Source organism: Mauremys mutica, chromosome 4, assembly GCF_020497125.1.
Source record: "Mauremys mutica isolate MM-2020 ecotype Southern chromosome 4, ASM2049712v1, whole genome shotgun sequence".
Taxonomy (NCBI): Eukaryota; Metazoa; Chordata; order Testudines; family Geoemydidae; genus Mauremys; species Mauremys mutica.
In genome coordinates, this window is record NC_059075.1 from 47,851,821 (window position 1) to 47,874,708 (window position 22,888).

Sequence of the window (22,888 nt, forward strand, 5' to 3'; positions counted from 1 at the left end):
TTTTTTTAAACAAACCTAGCATATAGTAATGCATTAACCATATACCAACCTCAACTTGATTTGCATTGAAAAACAGGTAGAGCATAATAGTTGAGGTTTGTGCTTCCTAACAGCAAAAGAAATACATGGCAGTTGCAAAGCATCCTTAACCTCCAGTGATTTATTGGCCCTCAGCCAAGTTATCAGGGGAATCTAATTCTTCTTTATTATTCAAATAAACCACATTTGGCACCATGGTTCCCTTTCAGAATAGCTTCACAAATAGACTGAGTACTGTCATTTATTTGACCTTGTACTTGTGTGCTGTAGCTATAATTTTATTTGCCATTCCATAGAACAAATGCACAGGGATCCGAACTACAAAGATCCGTGACAGAATGAGTAAAGCTGTTCATATCTAATATACCTGTTGTCTGCACGTAGTTTGTTTTTAAAAGGACAAAACAATAATTTATTCTCCACCCCCCCACACATCTATTAGTTCTTATTATGTGTGCAGCTGCATTGCTCCCTTTTAGAGAGCTTTCTTTAAACGGGCCAATTTGCAACCCTGTCTGGGTCCTGGGAAGCTTGAAGCTAAGGTAGGAAATAGCTTATTATTGTAAGGTGTAGAAAGAAAAGAGAAGGGAGGTAATCCATATTATACAGGCAGAGTACTACTGTCAATAGGAGATGACTGAGAGCTTGTTTCAGGAAAATGAGAAGACGTTTAGCCAGCTCGTTGGCCGATCATGTTTTTTAATGATAAAACTCTGTTAATTTCCCATTTTTGTTCTAGATGTAATTTTTCTTTTAAGCAGAAATTGTTCAATTCAAAGATAAAACATGCTGTGGGCCAATTTGTAAATCTAGCCACCTAAATTATGTACCCAAATCCCAGATTTAGACATTCACATTGCCATTTAGAGGCCTTAAATAGCAATTTGAGTGCCTGAGTGTCCATTTGAGTGCCCAGATGTGGGAATCTGGTGACCAATTTAGGCATCTCTATTTGAAATCTGTTCCCACACTATTAATATAATTCAAGAAATTCAGGAGTTGTTCATTTTCAAAGGATGGTAGTTTCTTGGTATTTCAAACTGCCTGCTGGATTTGCAATGTGGCTGGATGGACAAACACAGCTGGCCTGCACTGGGGATTTTTGCACCCCTGATGCAGATGTGTTGCACCAGTGTGAAAAGTGGCATGTACCCATTGCAAGTCACTTTTTAGGTGCTCTTTTTTTCTGCTTCTGAGCGCACACATTTACTCCAGGAGTAAAATCCTGCCCTGCTGGATTCAATGGGAGTTTGCTATTGACTTCAGTGGGGCCAGAATTTTTCCTTACATGTTTTACTGCTGTAAATAATTCCATGCAAAAATCCCCCTGTAGAAACCCCCTTGTACACATGCACTGTAAGCTTCTAAATGATCATGAGTCTACATGTGAATACTACAGTTTCTGGGCCACTTTATACTGGACCAAATCATAATGGAACCATGCAGTTTTACACAAGCTGAGGATATGGCCTATACAATGTAGCCCATTTCTTCTAACTTTTAAACCCTTATTTTAGTTTCCTTCATCTCTTCTCCTTAGTATCTGCCACAAATGTGCATCTGATATTCTCTGAAACTGCTCTCAATGCCATTCCAGAGTGAACTGTTTTGGAAGAAGCACTCTAAAATCAAATTCTGCAAACCAACTAACATAAAATTCCCAGTCATCACTAGCCTGCAGATAAAGGGCTAGACTCACAAAGAAACATAGGTGTCTAGAAAATCATTGGGATTCACAAAGCCTTGAGTTCAGCACCTAGGTTTTCAATACAATGAATGGGAAGAGAGAGGCACCTGAGAATGGGAGTCACAAAAGCCAGCATGCAAGGAGGCTCCTCGCATAAGGTAGCCAATGGGAGGTACAAAGCCAAGGGATGTGTGGTAAGCCCTGCACATCTCTGACAGATGGGCACTTTAGTCTGGGCTACAGGGAGACACCTTCCTCTGCTTGGGATTCTTAGCTATAAACCATCTCCAGTGTTAGGTGCTTTTAGCAAGAAGGCAGAGAGTGGGGCGAGGACATGCTCCTTCATAACTTTTAGCCCAGTAGTTAGGATACTCACCTGGTATGTCAGTATGGATGTGAGAAACTCCTGGTTCAAGTTTCTACTTCACCTGAGGGGGAAAAGGGATTTGAACTGGGATCTGCCATCAATCAGGGGAGTTCCTTAGTCACTGGGCTAAATGTAACGTCTCCTTCCTCTCCCGCAACTCCTCCCAGCTGTTTTCTGTAAACTGATATACAGGAGCCCAATCCACTAGATAAGGTCCGAGCATGCTTACTGGACTGAGCCCTGCAGGCAGAGGAACACCTACCTTCTCCCAGTTTGTGCATTGCTCTGGGGCTTAGGCATCCGAGTGCCTGGCATGGGGCTGCAGTGAGTGTGCTCAGAAGCAGAAAGAGGGGTGCCTTTTCCTTCAAAAATTTTAGGTACCAAGTAATTGTACCAAAAATACAATTTGAAGGCAGCTGAGAAGGGGGCGTTGGTAATCCCAAGAGGGTCTGATTCTGGGATTAGGCACATAAATTCTTTTGTGAATCCAGGCCAAAGTGTTTAAAACCCAAATATATATATTTTCGTGTCTATTTGCAATGTACATTCATTACAATGTTGAAAGAGTCGTTATTACAATTTTTATTTATTATTACAGTAGGCCCAGACTTTGCAACAAGTAACCTCATTTTTAGCCCCAGACTAGCTCTAGAGATATTAGTACACCTCTACCCCGTTATAACACGACCTGATATAACATGGGTTCGCTGCTGCGGGGAGCCCTGGGCCCTTTAAATCACCGCTGGAGCCCTGCCACTGCTACCTTGGGGCTGCGGCAGCGGGGCTCGCCAGCGATTTAAAGGGCCCAGGGCTGCTGCGGGGAGCCCCGGGCCCTTTAAATCACCGCTGGAGCCCTGCCACCGCTACCCCAGGGCTGCAGCAGCGGGGCTCTGCCAGCGATTTAAAGGGTCTGGGGCTCCCCGTGGCTGGAGCCCTGGGCTCTTTAAATCACCACTGCAGCCCTGCCACCGCTACCCCGATATAACGGCATTTCACCTATAATGCTGTAGGGATTTTTGGCTCCCCACGACCGTGTTATATTGGGGTAGAGGTGTATTATCAGATTTCTTTACTATTAATCTTACTTTGCACATCAGCATCCATTTTATTGAACCACTGACTCTCAAGTTACACAAAGGAGAAAAATTGGGCCTGTGGAGAAAACTCTACATTCATTCTTTGAAGTTGGGTCAAAAGACAGTTTTCTTTTAATTGGATGTGACATTTTTCCTGTTTATTTTTTAAAAAATGAACTACCTAATTTTCATTCATATTAAATAAAAAAGACAAAGAAACAAAAACAAAGTACTGTAAGCAAAGCAGCACTACACAGTAAAATAAAACTACATATAAGCCAGCACTTCAGGAAGAGAAATCAACTGAAGCAGCTTAGAATTTACATTATGAAATGTTTTAGAAGTTTCACAAAGTGTCTATAGGGTGCATTCTACACAAATCTATCTTCAGCCAGCTTCATAGAGGAACCAATTAATATTTATCTTATAGCATTTCATATAAAGGTAGTTAAGCTCTGGAATAGGCTTCCAAGGGAGGTGCTGGAATCCAAGTCATTGGAGATTTTTAAGAAAAGGTTGGACAAACACCTGTCAGGGAAGGTCTACATTTACTTTGTCCTGCCTCAGCATGAGGACTGGACTTGATGACTTTTCGAGATCCTTTCCAGCCCTGCATTTCTATGATTCTATAATGCAAAGAATTGGAGGCAAGATATCTTATGTGTTCATATCCCATTAATGCTTGTTCTTGCCGGCTTCATCACATATCACAATTCAATGAAACAACAACATACTGCAATGGCTTCCTCACTTTGGACTATTTTGAAATTACTGTAGTGACATATTAGCATTTCCTTTGTACTTCGAGAATTTGTTTGCATGGCTATTTTTGCCAATCAGCTCTTTGTAATAAATAAAGCATTTGAATGGCTATTTAGTATGCATGATTGCAGTTTTCCTTTAGCTGCTGCTAGTGATGCATCTGTAAAATTTTACAGCATTTACAGGAAGGCAACTGAAAAAATGTGGTAAGGATGTATACAGTGTACACAATGTTTACTCATTTATGGCCTGATAAAGTACAAATGTCCTAAGCAAAGACTGATGGGGACACCAACTAGACATATTTTAGTGGGTAAATCAAAGGCCCTCAACAGATTTCACTTATTATGGTGATGAAGTCCACAATCTTGCGCCTGATTTTTCAACACAATTTTTCACTGATACCTCGATTAGTAAATGCAAAGAGATGTTATGATATGGCAAATACTGTAACATGTTTAGGCAATCCCTCCATTGGTGTTCCTGTCTCAAGCACATCAAACATAAGCTACTCATCTTCACTTACAAGCCCTTTCATGGCTATCCCTATTCTGCTCATCACCTTTCATGTCGATGTCAGCTCCCGCTTCCGATCTGATCAGGATGCCAGACTCCATCATCTGCTTGTTACATTTTCTAACAAGCACCTTTGTGCTTTCTGCCATGCTGCCCCTCATGCTTGAGAGGAGCTCCCCATAAACCTCTGCAAATCTAACTTGTCCTCATTCAAAACCCTCCTCAAAACTATACTGTTCCATTAAGCCTACAAAAAATGTGACAATGGTTAGGCTGCTGATGTGCTGAGACCACATCCCATCAGGCTGACCAATATTGTCTTATTGTTTCTTAGTACTCCCCCACTGGCCTGCAGCCCCCTGTTGTCTCTCATCTTAGACCGTAAGCCCTTTGGGACAGGGAATGTCTTTTTATTCCATGTTTGTATAGAACCTAGTATAGTGTCCTGGTCCATTACTAAAGTCCTGTGTGCTACAGTCACACAAATAATTAATAAAAATAGTAATTGCTTTATTCATCTGAACACTTGCTTCAAAGGATGAAGTGTAATGTCTCAACAACTTGACACAAGTTTAGAATAAGGAGAGTCTTACCAGCTATTGCAGTTAAAAATCAGTGGAAGAAAATGCTTTTACAAGAGACTAACATAGGGTTAAAGCCACATTTTTCTTTAACAGATGATATTTCAGATGGCCACACTATTCCAGATGCATCAATTTCCTTGAAAATCCAATCCATATATGTGCATATGCTGTGCTGGCAGGAGGACTGACTGAAATGGCCAAAACCCAAGAGCTAATATTCTTTTGGCCAGAATAATGCAATTATTATTTTCCTAGCTATCAGTCTAAGCATACAGAGCCATCTGTTATGCAAAGCAAACATACACATCTCAATTACAGAAAATGCAGTTGCCTTGACAGAATTTGGATTACACCACTAACCAGGGCTGTAAAATTTGTTTTAAGCTAGTGTATAATGGATGCCTTTCAGGAGTTCCCTAATTAGCATTTACCTGCTTAAACTAATTATTCATCCTTTTTTCTTTATTGGCTTATTAAACTTTGTTGGATACTATGCATAAAACAGATTAATATGAGCTTAAGACAATAACAACATTAAAGTTCTGATTCTTTACTGTTTTAGCAACATGGTGGTGCACCAATTTCAAAACCTCAGATCCTTGATACTAGCTCCCAAACAGATTAAGGCAGGGATTAAAGCCCATTACAAAACCAGGGTCTTCAATGAGAGACAAGAATATGAATACTAAATTAAAAATAGCTCAGTTTCTATTGCTATCATTTGGTTTGCTAAAGCCTCCACAAAACACAATTGCTGTACACACTATAGCCAATTGCTTGGATGTTCTTTGCAGAGTTAATAACTCTTATTCTGATTCTCATCAGATAATATTTAAATTTAGTCTTTTTCTGCACCAAACATTAAAATCTCTCTCATTATTTTAAAATCTCGTTCTTAATGTAGCTGGGGCACAGCAAAATCACTAGCTTTTGAAAGCTTCCAATACTAATAGTTGCCTCCTCTGAGCTGTGCCAACTTACTCAAGCAACAAGTTCACTATGGGTCCCCATTTAAAAGAGCAGACACAAACATTATCTCAATTTTTATCTCCTCAGGGTGACTGTACTAGAAGTAGATTATCCTACTTGGCAAATCATCATGCAAAAACTCTCTGCTGCATTTCTGAATCCAAATAGAAGGGAGCTATTTCGGCTAGAAGCCTCTGAATGCAGTAGGATTAGCAATAAGCCACAACAAGCAACTTTTCCTTTTTCCTTCCCTTTTAGCCTCTGAAAAACAGATGTCAGCAATTAAACTCTAAATAATCAAAATACTGTATTTTATAAATTTGTCATTTCGTATTAGTGAACATTTGTGAAGGCTACAAAATATGTCCGTGTTGGAACCCTCCCTGCACGACATTTTAATGGTCTCTTTCAGCATTTCTTGACTCCAAATGACTCCCTGTCATTGTGTCAGCTCCCAGGATAATAAAGGGTACTCCATAAACATCCAGTAATAGGACACAAGGGAAGTACTATTAGTGTGTCCCTTTCCTACCAGGTATAGAGGTTTAAAGTTCAAAACAACTGAGAAAAGAAAATTCATTTGTTCTCAATAAATTAATAATGATCCTTTGTGACAAAAAGTTTTCAGGCCCAAGTTTATTTTATCTGAACATTCAATAGTGACACTTATACTTCTCAATTACTTCTCAGAATGAACCTTAAATAATGGATTCCACAATTCATGCAAAATACTGCAAAACAGATTATTACTTTAGCAGAAGAGTGCAGCTTACACAATTACATTCTAGAATCGAAAATTTTTACTTACTTGGGATAGGCCTAAATAGATGGAGACGGTTTCTGAAATGTACAAAAATTTTCCTTCTTGGTTTAGTGCAAATACAAATCCATCCAGGGACTGCAGAGTAAGAAAAAAATAAAAGTAAATAGATTGATGCAAAGCTGGTAACAGATTAAAACAAAGGCATCAAACACTAAATTGAGGATGATGTTTTGTTTTCTATATAAACATTTTAACTTGTATTCCGAATGCAATTCTTTTACAGTATATTGTATTTATATATGCACAAACAGCACACAGGTATATACCAAAGTATGAGGAAATTTTTGTCTTCCTTACATCATAGATACATTATGTGTAATTTAATCTCATTTGCATGAAACAAGAAGTCAGGAAAAATAATACCAAATATACTTCAGTTTTTCTACACACAAAAATTATGCATTAGCAAAGGGGGAAATCTCCCCTCACAAAAAACTGAACAAGAGAAAAATTCAGATCATCACTTGAACCATTATGGACCTCCATAGTTTGTTAATTACTCCAGGATTACTCCTCCCTCCCCTCACACACACACACCTGCCTTTTGTGGGAGAACAAACAAAGCCAATCAACAGATACTGTCAACTATGTTGGGTCTATAGAAATTTTATTAATTTCATCCCTTTAGAGTAAAACTAGATTCAATTTTATTCTGGCAGGTTCAAGTCTTTAGATCTGGTTTCCATTGCAAATGGAAAAAAATCAAGATATGATTATACACATTAAGTTACAGCTTGTGAAACATGACTGCAGTTAATAAACAAAGAGATATATTCTAAATTTGATACATGGAGTAAATCACTACACATCAAGATGAAAATATGCCTCTTCATTGGGAATACATGGCATTTCATTTTTATTCCTCTATTGAGGCCAATTATTGTCAAAACACATATGTAATGTTTGCTGAAGCAAAATCACAAATTTATAGAGATTTGTAATACTATAAGAAGTTGCAAATGAGGAAACATCCCAAATCCAAGCCTTGGGATAGAGGTATGTGTAAAGACAAATGTATTACATTTGAGATCAGCATGTTCTTGGAAGAACGAGATAACAGAGTTGCACACAAATTTAGAGAAAAATATAAGATGCCAAAGTCACTGCAATAATTTTGCTCTCTTTCAAATACAGAGCAGTGATTTCTGAGGCTTTTTAATGTTTTGATTCCTCTGCTTCTTGATTAATTTCTAACATACTGCCGGTCAGAAGCTGACTTTGGCAAGTGTTCACCTCTCTCTGATGTAGTAGGTGGTGGAATTAGTTCAAAAATCTGTGTTTTCTCAAAAGAATGAACCACACATTGGAAAACAAACACTCACAAAAGATATTGCATTAAAGAAAGGCTCTCTAATTTATATTTATGAATTAATAAAAATGTAAATCTACATAGACTTTCTTCAAGTAAAAACATTTATACTATGCAAGCAGCTTATGGCATCTTATAAATCATCATCTCCCCCCCCACCCACCCCGCAAATGATTAACGTAGGCTCCTTGAACTTTAATATCAATAACAGGTGAAAAATCTGGAATGGTGGAACTCAGATTAGACCTATACAAGGGCAAAATGAAAACCTTTATAAATGTGGCATCCTCTAGTCTCTAACATCTCTTCTGCTACTATGTCTGTGTCCTGTTCTCTTACCCCTCCCCTGTGAGAAAGGTCAGAAGAGGAGGCTTCCTTTAAAAGCTCTGTGGCTTAAGGCATCCTTCAGGAACATGGGTCTATCAATGCTACAGTGAACATTGTTTAAACCCCTGCTATAAACAGTATTGAGAACTCTATGACTATGTGGACATGTTTTGGTATATTTGATAAAGTGCCTCTTTCCAACAGCAGTCACACCCTACTGACTCATTACCATGCTGCCATTATCTCCCCATGCTGGCTATGGAACACAGTCATTGCCATATTGAATCAGGCCACCGGTCTAGATATGTTAATCCAGTATCCAACAGTGGATAACATCAGATGCTTCAGAGGAATGTGTGAAATATCCATAGTGGACATTTATGCAATAAGAGGTCAACTGGGAAAGTTTTTCCCTAAACTCAGGCTGTTAGTAGTTGGCTTATGTCATTAAGCACAAATGTATAACTAGTGTTACTGAAGATATTCTTTATTATCCATAAAATGTCTGTTCCTTTTTAGAATCCCATTATGCTCTTTGTCTCAATAATATCTTGAGGCAATCAGTTCCACGGATTAATTATGTGTTGCAAAAAAAGTTCCTCCTCTTGTCAATTTTACATTTTCAGCCTTTTTGTTCTTATATTATGAGAAAGGGTAAATTCAGCAGGAATGCCTCACTGATCTTTTCTAGCTTGTTTGCTATATTATATAATCATTTGGCCAAATCTGGGTGGAATTTTTGTGGTGACAGCATAGGTGCTGAGTTTATAATCTCCCAGGGGGTACTCCCCCTGGCTCTGCCCAGGCCCTGCCCCCCTCCACACCTTCCCCCAAGACCCCACCCCACCCTGCTTCCTCTAACCCCTGCCTCTTCCCTGCCCTATTCTGCCCCCTCCCCCAAGCGTGCTGTGCCCTTACTCCTCCATATTCCCTCCCCGTGGCTCCTGACACCATCAAACAGCTGATCTGAGGCAGGTGGTACGTGTGGGGAGGGAGGGGGAGGCACTGATCAGCAGAGCTCACCAGCGGGCAGGAGGCACTGGGGGGAGGGGCAGGTTCTGCTGGGGGTGCTGCTGGGGGGTGCTCAGCACCCACCATTTTTTTCCCCGAGGGTGCTCCAGCCCCAGAGCACCCATGGAGTCGGCACCTATGGGTGACAGTAAAAGGCACCTGGATTATATCCTGGACAAAGTGCAAGTCTGAGCACCATCACATTTAAGAATTTAAGCTTCTCAATAAAATGGCAGTAAAAAAATTTTTAATATTGACAAAGCAGCATAGTTTTCCCTAACCTCATTTTTGGACACGGCTCAACCATTTTTGCTGAAACTTTAAAAAACAAAACAAAACAAAAAAGTTATCTTCAAGTAGACACAAGGCATTGAAAATTTTAGCCTGAATGGTTAAAGTTTGAAAAGTTAAGAGCAACTGAAAACAGGGACTTACAATGGAAAGTGTTAATCACCTTTAATTACAGGTGTCATTGCACTCCATTGCAACTCCCACTATAATAGTGACTCACTCATGTCACCCATTTGTCGCTTCTCTCAGTTAAACAGCTTTTATCTTCTACTCCTTCCTAGTGTAGGACTGGCTGTTCCTGCTCCTCCATCCCCTTCTGGGAGGCTGTTCTCCACCTTTGCCTCATCGAGTTGTCAGAGAAGCACTATGGCTGGGTTTTTCCTGGACTGGTGGTGCCAGGGAAGGATACCACAAAGCTGTTTTTCCTCTCTGTGTGACTGACTCATGACCATTCCCATAAGATTTCCTCCATTTTGCTAGTTTGAGTTACTAGACTAGAGGGTGGATGAATCCTCCTCCTCCTCTCTCTCCTCTCCCCTACCCCCTGCCCGTGTTATACTTGTGTATCAACACTGACAGAATTCAGCATTTGAAAGGGTCAGAAGAGCAAAATGAGTTGTATATAATGTGCATCTAATCACATTTTGAAAAAGTCATTGCCTATTAGATTACTAATGAGCTAACTACTTCAATTCCTGAAATGCAAGGCAATGAGAGAAAAACCTTAAAGTGGTGGAAGTAAAAAACAAACTCTATTTCTAGGATCTAGGACAACTCCTCCCGCAAAAACAGGAAAACCTGCTAATGTAATCTAGTCCATCCTAAATATATGAGAGGGCAAAGATGGGCTAAGCACCCTTGTGCCAATGTTGTTGTTCCTTATACAGGTCAAACAGTATCTGTGAAGGGCCGTCTCATTTGTTATTCATAGGTATTATTTATGAATATTTATTATATAGGTAATGCGTGTTGAAATTTTTCAATTTTTCATAAAGCCTGTGTCCTTTGTGCACACCAAGACACCATCCAGCCTTCAAACAATGGTGGTGGAGGGGCTACAGGAAGGTGTCTTGTAGAAGAGTATTTGACACCGTGGTACACTACATGTTGGCTGCCAATTTTTGTTTAGCAAAGAGATATTCTTGGAAGTACGATTTGAATTACATACATATGTCCAACTGCATAACTATTGTTAGAAAAACACAGGTGTTTCCCTCTAGCAAAATTTTAAAGCTCTCTTTCAATTTGAGGACCCTAGAGTAACTACCAAAGACCAGACTTCTAAAGAGAAACTCTGTAAAACAAAGTATCAGAGGGGTAGCCGTGTTAGTCTGGTTCTGTAGAAGCAGCAAAGAATCCTGTGGCACCTTATAGACTAACAGACGTTTTGCAGCATGAGCTTTCGTGGGTGAATACCCACTTCTTCGGATGCAAGTAGTGGAAATTTCCAGGGGCAGGTTTATATATGCAAGCAAGAAGCAAGCTAGAGATAACGAGGTTAGTTCAATCAGGGAGGATGAGGCCCTGTTCTAGCAGTTGAGTGAAAACCAAGGGAGGAGAAACTGGTTCTGTAGTTGACAAACCATTCACAGTCTTTGTTTAATCCTGAGCTGATGGTGTCAAATTTGCAGATGAACTGGAGCTCAGCAGTTTCTCTTTGAAGTCTGGTCCTGAAGTTTTTTTGCTGCAGGATGGCCACCTTAAGATCTGCTATTGTGTGGCCAGGGAGGTTGAAGTGTTCTCCTACAGGTTTTTGTATATTGCCATTCCTAATATCTGATTTGTGTCCATTTATCCTTTTCCTTAGAGACTGTCCAGTTTGGCTGATGTACATAGCAGAGGGGCATTGCTGGCATATGATGGCATATATTACATTGGTGGACGTGCAGGTGAATGAACCGGTGATGGTGTGGCTGATCTGGTTAGGTCCTGTGATGGTGTTGCTGGTGTAGATATGTGGGCAGAGTTGGCATCGAGGTTTGTTGCATGGATTGGTTCTTGAGTTAGAGTTACTATGGTGCGGTGTGCAGTTACTGGTGAGAATATGCTTCAGGTTGGCAGGTTGTCTGTGGGCGAGGACTGGCCTGCCACCCAAGGTCTGTGAAAACACCATCCTGGCCACCATGGATGTAGAGGCTCTCTACACAAACATCCCACACGCTGATGGAATACAAGCTGTCAGGAACAGTATCCCTGATGATGCCACAGCACAACTGGTTGCTGAGCTCTGTGCCTTTATCCTCACACACAAATATTTCAAATTTGATGACAATATATATCTCCAGATCAGTGGCACCGCTATGGGCACCCGCATGGCCCCACAATATGCCAATATTTTTATGGCTGACCTGGAACAACGCTTCCTCAGCTCCCGTCCACTCACGCCCCTTCTCTACCTACGCTACATTGATGACATCTTCATCATCTGGACCCATGGGAAGGAGACTCTGGAAAAATTCCACCACGATTTCAACAGCTTCCACCCCACCATCAACCTCAGCCTGGACCAATCTACACGGGAGGTCCACTTCCTAGACACTACGGTGCAAATAATTGATGGTCACATTAACACCACCCTATACCGAAAACCTACCAACCGCTATGCCTACCTTCATGCCTCCAGCTTCCATCCCGGGCACACCACAAGATCCATTGTCTACAGCCAAGCACTGAGGTACAACCGCATCTGCTCTAACGCCACAGACAGAGACCAACACCTACAAAATCTCCACCAAGCATTCTCAAAACTACAGTACCCGCACGAGGAAATAAGGAAACAGATCAACAGAGCCAGACGTGTACCCAGAAGCCTCCTACTGCAAGACAAACCCAAGAAAGAAACCAACAGGACTCCACTGGCCATCACATACAGTCCCCAGCTAAAACCCCTCCAGCGCATCATCAGGGATCTACAACCCATCCTGGACAATGATCCCACACTTTCACAGGCCTTGGGTGGCAGGCCAGTCCTCGCCCACAGACAACCTGCCAACCTGAAGCATATTCTCACCAGTAACTGCACACCGCACCATAGTAACTCTAGCTCAGGAACCAATCCATGCAACAAACCTCGATGCCAACTCTGCCCACATATCTACACCAGCAACACCATCACAGGACCTAACCAGATCAGCCACACCATCACCGGTTCATTCACCTGCACGTCCACCAATGTAATATATGCCATCATATGCCAGCAATGCCCCTCTGCTATGTACATCGGCCAAACTGGACAGTCTCTAAGGAAAAGGATAAATGGACACAAATCAGATATTAGGAATGGCAATATACAAAAACCTGTAGGAGAACACTTCAACCTCCCTGGCCACACAATAGCAGATCTTAAGGTGGCCATCCTGCAGCAAAAAAACTTCAGGACCAGACTTCAAAGAGAAACTGCTGAGCTCCAGTTCATCTGCAAATTTGACACCATCAGCTCAGGATTAAACAAAGACTGTGAATGGTTTGTCAACTACAGAACCAGTTTCTCCTCCCTTGGTTTTCACTCAACTGCTAGAACAGGGCCTCATCCTCCCTGATTAAACTAACCTCGTTATCTCTAGCTTGCTTCTTGCTTGCATATATAAACCTGTCCCCGGAAATTTCCACTATTTGCATCCGAAGAAGTGGGTATTCACCCACGAAAGCTCATGCTGCAAAACGTCTGTTAGTCTATAAGGTGCCACAGGATTCTTTGCTGCTTCTGTAAAACAAAGGCAAGCATGAACTGTGGACCAGACATGGGCTACAAAGTTCTACGCTCTGTTCCATAGCCATTGTCAATTTAGTACAGAGGTGTGGCATGCAGAGACTAAACAGACTTCACAAAATCCTCCATTTCACTTGAGCAGAGGCCACTCAGATATAGATGGAATATACATTTTGGGACCTGCAATCTCAAGCTCCCTTCCCCCTTTGTTTTTAACATGAAGTTGGCTGCCATCAGCTCAATTTTATGATCACTATTGGGGTTCTTGAAAGTTGTTAATGAGGCCCTCAGATGGCCAAATTTTGGGCATCTCTGATCTAAGAAAAAGACTAATAACACTCCTATTTTGAGACAGTTTATACTTCTTACTTATGTATAAAATGTGATTAAAGGTGACGTTTCATAGCACTTTTTCATTTTGATTTGAGAAAACCATTATTTATTATGTTCTTTCAATCACCACAGGCTACTTTTTAATTTTTTTTTTTAAAACTGCCCCACTGTTTTCAACAGGCTCCAATTAAGATTCTGGGGTCAAAGGGTTAATTACATCTTCTTACCCACTATGTAGAATTTTCTGATTATTAACCGAGGTTGGATTAAGATGAAAAAGAACCGACACAAATGTTAATACTTGCCCCTCCTCAAGAAGATTTATCATAATACCATGCTGAAATCTATATGCTTTATTCAAAGCAGTTAGCGAACAAAATCTTAGAGGAAACACTTAAATAAATGTTTTAAAGACATGCAGGTGTCTGGATTTATTGAGACAGTCTTATTACTAAAAAGTTCTAAGCTAGCCAGACAGGATTGATACAAGATTTCCTATGTCATATCTCAGTAAGTCTATGTGGTAGACATGAAGGAAGTGAGATTCAGATGTAAAAGTCAGTAGCTATATCACCTCTCAATAATAGTGCCAATAATTATAATTTATAGCCTCCGACATCTATATAATGCAAAAAATGTACGACTTTTTTTTAAACCCAAAACACTGAATGGCTCTTCCAGTATTTGTGAAATTGTGGAATTATTTCCTTGCAGGATATGAAACTAACTGTACCACTTTGACTGAATGAGTACTAATGTATAATGCATTGTTAAATGGATTTATATTTGTCAGAGAAATTCTGTCCCTGGTATTTTTGCATATTCTCACTATAACCAAATTTCAGAGACTGAACTCTTACTACAGTGTCCTTCTGGGGAATATCCTCATATATCATACTATCCATGAAGTCCCTAATTCCTTCTCCTGTATTTCAATGCCGCAAAAAACCCTGTTACCCTGACCTAAACTCCAGTTAGAGTGAAGAATTACCAGTAGGCTAGGTTATTTTAATGACAGATTATTTTAAACTAAGCCTTCACCATCTGTTCCACCCCCTAATTATGAATGCAAAAAGAACATATTTCACAATTACATCAGTAAAAAGTAAGATATACATGATTTAAATGCAGACATGTGTTCTTTGTCCAATGCAGCATGCATCTGTGATGTTTTTCTAATAATTCAGGCTCTGATTAGGGGGGATGGGGAGCAAACTGCTCACCCCTGATAAAATAGATTCATTGATATACTAAACTTTTTCCTGGCAAACAGATCATCTTAATTAGAATTTTTCACTGTTATGACATAATGATATTATAACTGGAGCTGAGCATTAATTTGAGCACAATGCCTGTCACCAATTAGATATAAAGCATCCAATAACAGCTAAAAATATTTTACTATTACTAAAGAGAGACTGCACTGGAGACAACCGACATTTACCCAAGGAAATAGTTCTCCTCTTGCAGTAACAGAGCTAAATAGCATAGCAATAATTTACTAAGAACAACAGTTAAAGGTGAGGGTTTTTTTGTTTTGGTTTGGTTTTCTTTTTGTCTCACTAGTAAAAATTAGACAGAGCCCTTCGAACTTCATGAATATGCAACCATGTCATAAGGAACAGGTTAACAGAAATCTGTTTTGAGGCTTCAAGGCACGCCTATTGTGCTATCACTATTAAGATATCAGTATGGTATCCTACGGTAACTCCAACAAATATAGCAAAGCTTTACTACTTATGTGGAAAAACCTAATAAATTGTGCCTGGGGCTTTTGCAACAAAGTACTGTAAAAAAGACAAAAACTCTTATTCCCGGAAATATGATTTCATATGCAGTGTATTTGAGACACATACGTAAAAAATAAAATCAAAAGTTTGGGCATTTATTAATTTATAGAATTCTCCAAAAGCTTTATTCTTGCTCTTCTGCCTTCTCTGCATGAAAACAAAGAAATCCCAAATAAAATAAAAGGTGAGATCATAGGAAAGTACTGCAGTGTTCTTTGGGCTTCAAGCCCTTTCCTGCAGAATGAAAATCCTCTCTAATCACAAAATCAAACTGCAGTACACTCCATTCACTTTTTCAGCTCTCATACCAACACCATTTTATTTATTTTAACACATCTAGTGTAATAAACTACACTAAGCACGGAGTCTGACTGAGTCTGTGACACACATTTGGCAACAAAACTAAAATGAAAGGATGAGGTAATAGGACAAGCTCAAAGGACGTGGTTAGAGAGAGCTTTGCTGTCAGTTTATTAATTTGGCTCCCTCTTGCTTTTTACTCCCATGCATGGGGAGACTGGATGAAATTTACAATTGCAAATAAAACAAAACAAAAACCTCACCAGTCAATCTTAAGAAAACCTTTTCTCAACTTTGAACCAAAGAGGCAAAAATATGTGAAAGAACTTGCCAAGTCCCCTGAAGCATCACCCACCAAATCTGTGCTCTGTGAGACAGGGTGAACCCAAATGATTGCATGAGCAGACTTATTTCATAAAAATTGATATTGTTTTAAGATCTCTTACCAAGATCAATTTCAAAGTAGATGGAATATTAGAGAAAATTAGAAATTCAGATGGGATGGTAACACTTGAAAACTGATTGTTGTGTTTTGATGCTGCATTCATGGATATATTCAGTAATTACAAATTGGGTAATATCACAGATGAGGCAGAGAATTATTAAATGATTATAAATTGCAGAGTTGTGGGAGTTCAAGGAAAACCAGAGATTAAGGATTTGGCAATATTTCGTGTGCAAAACTGCTGAAAGATTTTTGGGGACCACCACCTTGTGGATAATAGTTTAACTCTGATTTCTGCTAGAAGGCTTCCTTCAGTTGTAACACCATCCCAGACTATCCTATGAACATGCACAAAATAGCACCCTAAAAGCTATCAGACCCATTGACAATTTGGTATTGCAGGAAGAAAGAAAGTAATATCCCTGACCTGCACTGTAATGCTATTAAAAGACAGAAGAAGCTTTATTAATGTGAAAAAGAAATTCCAAGATAGAGGAATTGCATCCATTATGTATCCAGCTTCTGAAAATAAATTATGCTAGCCAAACATTTTATGTAGTATGCAGACACTTTTTCAAGGCCAAACCATGAGAAATAACTGATGAAATGGAATCAAATGAGAGAAGGCAAATTATTTTAAGTACCTCTGTGAACTTTTTTTTGGTGGAACACTTGAGCTAAGATTCTATATATCACATATCTCTGCTGATTTTTATGCTTGAATTTGATCAAGTGACCTGAATTGCTTGGTTTAATTCTTGAAATTGTTGTTATGGTCTTGAAGTAGAGGATGACATACAGGCAGAGACATTGATATGTTTGGGAGAGAAAACTATTTGTTTGGAGTGATTTTGATATTTCATACAATACAGCACTAGCACAGTTAAAGTCAACTGGCTGGGTAGATTATTTTAATATATATGTTAGGTTTCCATGAGATTACAGTTTTAATAGTCTGATGACCTGCTACAGCTTGAAGCTCTTGGATGGTTTTACATCCCGGAGAGGGTAGGGGGGGTATCCAAGCAAACAGCCTTCACTGAGTAAAACATTTTAGAAGATGACTAGATATACTGTATCAGGAGACACTAAACTATTGTAGTGAATGATTTTTTTACTCCCACATTCTTCATTCAATAGAGCGATTGTACTTACATTATTTGGTTCTTTTGGAATAATCTGAAAATGTTAATAGTTTATTCTGTAGTACACCCATGAGAGAGGATGATGTAATTACTTGTCTATTTCCTATATCTAGATGACCAGCATAACTTTTTCATTGTGCATTCTCTGTATAAAATTTTAATAGTAGGAAAACCCTTTGATCTTGTCTTAATTGTTGCTACTTATTCAAAAAGTCTATACTTACAAAGCTGCAATATAAAATAAACAGGGGACAGAAACACCCCCCCACCCCACCCCCTATTTTTAAGAATCAGGTACCTGACAGAAGAAAGATATACAGGAAAAGGACATAAATGGGGGTGGAGGGAGGAAGGGAAGGACTGCTGAGGGAGGAATTCAGGGCTGCCTCACGTAATTAAATTCCATTTTGTGGGAGTTGTGTATTAAAGCACTGACCTTACATCTCTAGGATGCCAGTTCATGCTGAACATGTTGCCTTGAATTTTATGGGTTTCCTACTTTTAGCACAAGGCTGTGTGGACTGCAAACTCTCTGCAAAGACACTGTATGCCATCAGGTACAATCAAAAATATCTATTTAGGATGAGAGCTATCATGCAGAGATTGCGTTACCTATCTCTTGCCCTGAAAGTGTGGTCCCTTCACGTCAGGCAGTCATTATCTGCCTGCGGACTAGATTTTCTTTGGCTCTAGGAGATTTCAGTTTCCAGTGGCACCTGCTCTTTAGAGGTACAAACATTTATCTGATATAAAACATGCCGGTTGTAGGTACATTCAAGTTCTGCAAAGTGCCATTCCCAATGAAGTACTTGATCCTGCAAGTACTTGCATAGTGTTGCTACCGTGAGTATTAGCACAGAAGTTGTGTTAAACTGTGTATAGTAGTAAGCACAGTAGTAGGTAGTGAGTGTTTGCAGGATGAGGCCTCAGGTCCCAGTCCTGGACTCCTGGGGTCAGACCATGGGAACCCCATTAACTTTAATGGCATGCTGAACAGGTGCAAGTGTCTACCCAAGCAGGTGCTATATTTGTAACTTTAATGGCTCTAAGATTGAAAGAAAATAACCCATGTGAATGTTTCAGCTTATAAAAATTCCATCTTAACTAGGGTTGCCAACCCTCCCAGATTGGCCAGGAGTCTCCTGGAATCAGGCTTGATCTCCTGGAGACTACTGAAGCCAATCTGGGAGACTTTATGCCGCTAAAAGTCCAGTGGCACAGCGGGGCTAAGACAGACTCCCTACCTGTCCTGGCTCCATGCCGCTCCTGGAAGTGGCCAGCATGTCTTCCAGCAGCTCCTAGGCAGAGGTGCGGCCAGGCGGTCTCCATGTGCTGCCCCCACCCAGAGCGCTGACTATGCAGCTCTTATTGGCTGGGAACGGGGAACTGCAGCCAATGGGAGCTGCGTGGGCAGTGCCTCCAGGCAGGGACAGCACGCAGAGCAGCCTGGCCGCCCCTGAGCCTAGGAGCTGGACATGCCGGTCACTTCCAGGAGCGCCTGAGGTAAGCGCTGCCCAGCCAGAGCCTGTACCGCAAACCACCTCCTGCACCGAAACTCCCACCCAGAGCCTGCACCCCAAACCTCATCCCACACCTCAACCACCTGCCCCATCCCTGAGCCCCCTCCCACATCCAAATTCCCTCCCAGAGCCTGCACTCCTCACTCCCTTCCACACCCCTGTCCCAGCCTGGTGAAAGTGAGTGAGGGTGGGGGAAAGCGAGCAATGGAGGAAGAGGGCTGGAGTGAGCGAGGGGGGGGGGGGCTTGGAGAAGGGGAAGAATAGGGACATGGTCTTGGGGAAGGGGCAGAGAAGAGGGCAGGGCAAGGGTGTTGGAGATTGTGTGATTAAACAGTTGGCAACCCTAATTTTAACCAAAAAATCTTTATAGGTACAGTGTGCGCGTGTCTGTTCCAAGTCCAGCATACATATATATATATATATATATATATATATATATATATATATATTTAAATGTGTTCGCAGCATGTTCAGCACAAAGTAATAGGATCAACCAGTAAAGGTGGGTAAAATAATCACATGGAGGAACCTTCATTACACAGGTGGTTATATTGCTAAAATAACATTTCTACTGAAGAGGTGCTCAGATCATATAGTAATATGGGCCTTGAAAATACCTACCTAGCTAGAATTAGGCCTGTATCCTGAAATTCACTGCACATGAGCCCCATTAATGTCAACAGGACTCTATACAGGTGCAGTGCTGTGCCTATGCACAGTGAATTGTAGGATTAGGGCCTTTCTGTGTAATGTATTACATTTATTAAAAGACAATATTGATACTTGAAAATAGATCTGTGAAGAAATGAAGTATGTTCTTTGTCTGATGCATTATACCGATTTGTGCTCTTTGTAAGACATGTTAAAATAGCACGATGTTAAGAATGTCTCTGAAAATATGAAATATAAAAATATCAGGCCAGCTCCTTCCCTCCAATCTCAATGAGTGGTGCACAAAAGCCAGAAACTAGCCATAACTCAACAGCTGAGAATTCCTCCATCTTTCAGCTGGCATTAAGTTGGCAGAGCTGATTCCTGTACCAACTGTCACCCCTTGTATCTGGGCACTGAGGGGGAGCAGCACCACAGAGATCCACTCCATCAATTCCTTAGGACCCATGCAGTGCTTGCATAAATTAGAGCAGCTTCTTTCCTCCTGTAACTCACTCATGGGCTGGCACATGCCAACGCACAGAATCAGAGCTGTAACGAGCGCTGACAATCTCCCCCAATATACCTGTGGTTCTCAGCCTAGGGGAGAATCTGATCCATCTTGAATCTGCGTCTGCCAGCTATTGAAAGTTTAATTTAGAAAATTTGGTTTGGACAAACAAATCTAAATTTCCACTTGGGGAAAGGATTCTGAAGTTGTTCTTTGGTACTCTTGCTTTTTATCCCTTCAATCTTCAGTATAATTAATAGTTCTGGATAGAGAAGTACTGTGAATACAACCATATTAGCAGAAAACAAACAGTTTATTTCCTGAAATCAGTTAGGATCTACATTAATAGGAATGTTTCAGAATCTTATCCCTAAGGAATTATCCAATCTTTCTGTGTTCTACATTGTAAACCCGATATCTCTATATTGGTTTTCAGAGCATTCTTGAAGTGTTTTGAGGCTGCAGTGCTTCACTCCTGAAGTATATTCCACACAAAGAAGGAATGCCCACTTATGGGAAAATCAATTATTCTGATGGAATCTGAAGCCTGGTCCTGAATGATTTCAGGATAACAACTCAGTTTACCACTACAGCACTGCGCTGCTACGTTGACCTGCCACTTCTGTTTCACAGCTGGAATATGAGACCAGGTGAGAAGACAGTATATAGCTCTGCTGTCAACAGGAATCAAATCCCATTCTAGGCTGTGAGGAATGCTGCTCCCCCCCACTAGCTCACCAACTACTTAATGCCTGGGTATATAAAGATAAGTATGGATTTTACTGTTTACTAACATACTTGCATAAATTCAAGCATATCAGCCAACAGCACAGAACAGCTCCTTCTCTGAAGAAGGTTTATACTCTTTTTGCTCAAATTAATATACCATAATGGCAACCGCAAGTGCTGCTATAATTAAGGATCTGTTTGCATTTCTACTACAGAATCCTATTTTCGTGCGTGTATGAGACCATTTTTCCAACATATATTACATATCTAGACACACACACATACAGATACACACACACTACAGGAAGAAATTCCTCAACGCAGAAACAATATACAATTTGTCCATTTAGAAATGCAGCTTATGTGCATGCACAGAACTATGTGAAAATTTTCCTTTGGATTTTTACCATGGGGGGACTAGAGTGCATGTGTGGAAACTCCACTGTTACGATATCCCCTTAAGGGCATCCTGAAGCAATTGCAGTGTATTGTATCGATAACCTGTGCATCAAAGAGTGCTCAAGACTTTCATGACACAATAGAATACAGTAGGTATCTGGCGTGTCAATAACCACACTCAGGGTACGTCTACACTACAAGACTATTTCGAATCTACTTAATTCGAATTTGTGGAATCGACCTTATGAAGTCGAAGTTGTGTATCCACACTAAATACACTAATTCGACTGTCTGAGTCCACAGTAACGGGGCCAGCGTCGACTTTGGAAGCGTTGCACTGTGGGAAGCTATCCCACAGTTCCCGCAGTCCCCGCTGCCCATTGGAATGCTGGGTAGAGCCCCCAATGCCTGCTGGGTGAAAAAATGTGTCGAGGGTGGTTTTGGGTAACTGTCATCATTGAACCGTCACTCCCGCCCTCTCTCCTTGAAAGCGCCGGCGGGAAATCTGTTCGCGCCCTTCTCTGGTCGTTTACAGCTCGGACGCCACAGCACTGCGAGCATGGAGCCCGCTGCGATCATCGCTGCACTTATGGCCATTGTCAACTCCTCGCACCTTATCGTCCACCTCTTCCACAGTCAGCTGCTGAGAAATCGGGCGAGGAGGCTCCGGCAGTGCGGTGAGGACAGGAAGTCACAGAGTGGCGCAGACCTGTCACAAAGCAGGGTACGCCGCGCAGTGGAGATCATGGTGGCAATGGGTCAAGTTCATGGTGTGGAACGGCGATTCTGGGCACGGGAAACAAGCACGGACTGGTGGGACCGCATAGTGCTGCAGGTCTGGGATGAATCACAGTGGCTGCGGAACTTTAGGATGCGTAAGGGCACTTTCCTTGAACTCTGTGACTTGCTGTCCCCTGCCCTGAAGCGCCAGGACACCCGGATGCGAGCACCCCTGAGTGTGCAGAAGCGAGTGGCCATAGCCCTCTGGAAACTTGCAACGCCAGACAGCTACCGGTCAGTAGCGAACCACTTTGGCGTGGGCAAATCTACCATAGGGCTTGCTGTGATTCAAGTAGCCCATGCAATCGTTGAGCAACTGTTCTCAAAGGTAGTGACCCTGGGAAACGTCCAGGTCGTCATAGATGGCTTCGGCGCAATGGGATTCCCAAACTGCGGTGGGGCTATAGATGGGACTCACATCCCTATCCTGGGACCGGCCCACCAGGCCAGCGAGTACATTAACCGAAAGGGCTACTTTTCTATGGTGCTGCAAGCACTGGTGGACCATAGGGGACGTTTTACCAACATCTACGTCGGGTGGCCGTGCAAGGTTCATGACGTGCGTGTGTTCAGGAACTCTGGTCTGTTTAAACGCCTCCAGGCAGGAACTTTCTTCCCGGACCACAAAGTAATGTTTGGGGATGTGCAGATGCCTACAGTGATCCTCGGGGACCCAGCCTACCCGCTAATGCCCTGGCTCATGAAGCCCTATACAGGCGCCTTGGACAGTGAGAAGGAGCTCTTCAACTACCGGCTGAGCAAGTGCAGAATGGTGGTGGAGTGTGCTTTCGGACGTCTCAAGGGGAGATGGCGGA

The 22,888-nt window shown here is 41.3% G+C and overlaps 1 protein-coding gene across 1 annotated transcript in view; it reads right to left on the reverse strand.

Annotated features, from left to right (window-relative positions):
* NPAS3 (neuronal PAS domain protein 3) overlaps positions 1–22,888 on the reverse strand; it is an 836,061-nt gene that overhangs the window by 234,125 nt on the left and 579,048 nt on the right. The window contains exon 6 of the mRNA XM_045016654.1: positions 6,809–6,898. Within this exon, the coding sequence (XP_044872589.1) occupies positions 6,809–6,898 (90 nt within the window). The remainder of the gene's footprint in view (positions 1–6,808; positions 6,899–22,888) is intronic.